The following is a 3876-nucleotide window of genomic DNA, read 5'->3' as shown; positions in this document are numbered from 1 at the left end:
ACTTAAGGATATAGATTAGCTAGGGAACGTTATATTTATTAGCTCGGCTACTTTATTATTAGTAGCCGTTTCTTAGGGAGGTTTGTGCTATAGTTAGGGTAGCGCTAGTACTTTTATATTATTACTACTCGGGGTAGTCGGTATAGCGCTAATTATTATTTACGAGTTATATTTCGTAATATCCCCGTTTTTATAACGCCGACTTTTTTAAACCGCTAGCTTTATTATAACGTATATTTATAATACTATTTAAAGCCTCGTAATAAGAGCGATATAATACTAAGCGCGCAATATAATACGCTAATAATAACTATAAATATACGGGTAGCTATATTACGTGCCCTTATATTTTATAAATATTAAGGGGTTTACTTTAGTCTAAACCGGCGTTATACTCTTTTTTATTATATTTATACTAGTACTAGTATTTATTATTACCGGTTAACTTATTACGGTATTTAATAACTACTAGTAGCCGATCTTAGTTAGCTAGACTCTAGCTACCGTCGCTTCCGGGCTAATAATACTATAGGACGTCGAGATATTAATAAAAGTATAAGCGCCGACGCTCGTTCTTTTTAGTCTTAGCTATAGCTCTATTTTAAATACGCAGAACATAGCGTCGTACGCTCTTTATAATAAAAGTAACGAAGCGATTACCGCGGCAATATATACCTTTCTCTAATAGTTTAGTATAGTAATTAAAGTGGGCGTTAGTAAATCTACTTTTTAAAATATAATACTACGTAAGCTAGAGGACAATAGCTTGGCCCTCGTAAGTACGTACGCGGGTACTTATACTATTTCCGCCCTATTTACTATAACTAACGACGCTAAGCTACGATTTAAAATCGTAAATACGTATATATACGGCCTACGAGGTATTTATAAACTATATATTAGTATATCCGGGTTAGCGCTCTTAATAAGCTTTTTAATTCGGAGGGTATTATTAAATAGGAGCTTATAATCTAAGTATACGATATATACGTAAGCGACGGGTCGTAGTAATATTTACTATAGCTTTTATAGTTTTAGGAATTAAGCGTACTTAGAGGGGGGTTTCGAAGTCTACGCTTACTTTGTTAATACTCGATAATATACCGATAGGGGTAGTATTAAAGTCGTAAGCTATAATATATTTGAGGATATTACTTAACTCTAAGACTAGCCGTAAGCCGTTCTTTTTTGAAAATTAATATACAAACTTAAAAGAAAGCGCGTATAAATAATCCGTAACGGGACCTTGCTTAGCGCTATTTTAAGTAATAAGAGCCCGACTTCTATAAGGCTACGGTGGTATAATTCTTTAGTATATATATTAACCCTTAGTTAAGGGAGAGAGATTATATAAGCGGAGTATTTATAAAGGTAGATTACTAAGTAGGACCTACGTAGGGTTTACATAGTATAAAAAAGTAAAATACGAGTAGTACCCCGGACTAGACTATATAAATCTAGTCTCCTATACGTTCTTTTTATAAGTATAGTTCTAGAATTTATTATAAAGTATTTACTTATAGTTAAGTCTTAGGAAGGAGTATCTCTTATTAACGTATTCCTAGTCTCCTACGGGGTTTATACTTTTAAGTAGATAGTAAATATAATTAGCTTACGAAGGAATAAGTTAGCGTATTAAATATACTTAACTAATAGCATAGCGAAATCTAGACGTTAGTTATAGCGCGCTTAGTTTATTAAAACTCGTAGTATAGCTTAGCGTATTTATTTTTAAATTTAGGGTACTACGTATTTACTACCTAGCGTAAGATAATACCGTAACATATACTACGAATAAATAGTTAACTATAAGATTTTAAAATAAGTAAGGTAGGGAGGGGAAGTACTAACTATCGTATGCTATTATACGAGGCTAGGTTAAAGGACCTATAGGGTAATAAACTTCGTAGTAATTAAATATAAGCTTAAAAGCTAAGGAATTAAAAAGTAGTAAAAGAAGTAGTTTTTTATTAATATTAGCTTCGCAAACTAACTTAACCTTTATTTCTAAACGCTAACGTATCGTAGAAAATAGAAGCTTTATGGACCTTCGGCGCCGTTTTATAAGGGTAACTTAGTAAGGATCCTATAATATATCGCGGGTTTTATAACTATATCGCTTTATTAAGTTAAGCATATACTTAGCGCATATTACGCATACTATAGACTTAAAAAGTATAGTATATTATATAATTTCTGTTAAAAGTCTAATCCTAACGAGGTCGATCTTTTATGCCCAGAAATATAAAGCCTAAACGGATAATAAAAAAAGTCTTAAAAATAGGTTAACTTTATAAGAACCTTCCCGGGACGACGTATATCTCTAGTATAATACGCATAACTTCGAAGGTTCGGATAGCTTATATAAGTAGCTTTTAGTATTTAATACGGCCGGTTTATAACTTAATTTATAAATATTACGATCCGAGCCTTTTTTTAGTAAAATATATATAACGGGATATATAAGCGTTCCGCTAGATATTAACGATCTCTATACTATACCGAACCGGGACCTTTCTTATTATTCTATTAAAGTATAGTTAATCTCTAAGGTGTTTATTTAGAACGTTAATAGGGTTTCACCCTCTATTATACTAATCTAACTCGAGAGACTGACTATCGAGTATTAGTACTAATATAAGAAGTTTCTATAGCCGTACTTACTAGATTAAAATAATACTTAGCTATATTATAAACGTATAAGTAGCGATTAATATAATTAATTAAATACACGACGTAAGAGCAATATATTGCTATGTTAATAAAGAAATAGATAATAAGAGATTGCATACTAGTAACTATTTAGTATTATAACCGCGAATTATTCGTGCCTATAGGATAAATACTTCGGTAAGGCTAAGGTAAGGACTAGTATTCGTAACGGCTATATTATGATACCTAGCCTAAGTAGGCACTTCTAGTCCACCCTCTCGAGCGCTTTATTAAACTCGTTAAATATCCGCGTATGTTTATTACCGCTTATTAATAATTATAAAATAGTCTACGCTCTACTAAGGCCCGTAACGAGGGCGCTATTACTAAGATAAGAGTAACCGATCTAAATATACTAATAACGTTCCGCTACTACCCTAGTTCACTACGCCTAAGCTAGACTAGCTAACTTACCCTTAGCTAAGTATAAGCCCCTTATAGGGTTATTAACTATAGAATAGTATACTATTATTATTACTAATTACTAAATCTAAGATATATTAGTCGCTTATGATAATACGTTAAAACGTACGTCTTATTAAGGTCTATTTTATAATTAACGTAACGCTCGTTACTATCGTCGTTTTGCGTACTATACTTATAATTAGCCTACGACTTCGTTATATTATTTAATAAGTAGAGATTAGTAAATAGGAAGAAGGATCTACTTATAGTTATTAATATTTTATAAAAGTAACTTTATTATAGACCTACTCGTCTTGCGCTATTAAAGAACCGTTATAATTTACTATATAATTATTTAAGTTAAGGACCGACTAGTTCTAATTACCCGTTATGGTCCTATAAAACGTAACTATTTTATATTTTTTATTTATTAGCGTGCCCTAATTAACATAAGAATTTAAAAAGCCGCGCGGTTAGAAAGAAGTTTACTTTTTTATAAGCTAGTATGCATACTACTCCCCTAAAACGTAACGTAAGATACTAGATATAATAGCGAGGTAGCTTAGGACCCGGACGACCTAAGATATTATAGTAAATATTTAATAATATTAGTCGCTAAAGGGTACTAGCTTCGGATTTATAATATATTTATATTTACGGAATATAAAACATTTCTCTTGGCCTTAAGCATAGTTATAACCTGCTTTTTTCTAGGGTTATGTGATTTTAACTACTTTCGGATTTTCTTAGCTACTTTTA

At 31.6% G+C, this 3876-nt stretch overlaps 1 protein-coding gene across 1 annotated transcript; it reads left to right on the top strand.

Moving 5' to 3' along the window:
* Window positions 1-739: 739 nt before the first annotated feature.
* CLUP02_16979 (uncharacterized protein) lies at window positions 740-970 on the top strand (the record flags this gene model as incomplete). Its single annotated transcript, XM_049295896.1, has 1 exon — window positions 740-970. A coding segment is annotated over one exon (231 nt), but the record flags the coding sequence as incomplete, so codon positions are not given.
* Between the last annotated feature and the right edge of the window lie 2906 nt (window positions 971-3876).

This window comes from Colletotrichum lupini, chromosome 9 (assembly GCF_023278565.1).
Source record: "Colletotrichum lupini chromosome 9, complete sequence".
NCBI classification, from domain to species: domain Eukaryota; kingdom Fungi; phylum Ascomycota; class Sordariomycetes; order Glomerellales; family Glomerellaceae; genus Colletotrichum; species Colletotrichum lupini.
This window is presented reverse-complemented; position numbering and strand designations above follow the sequence as displayed.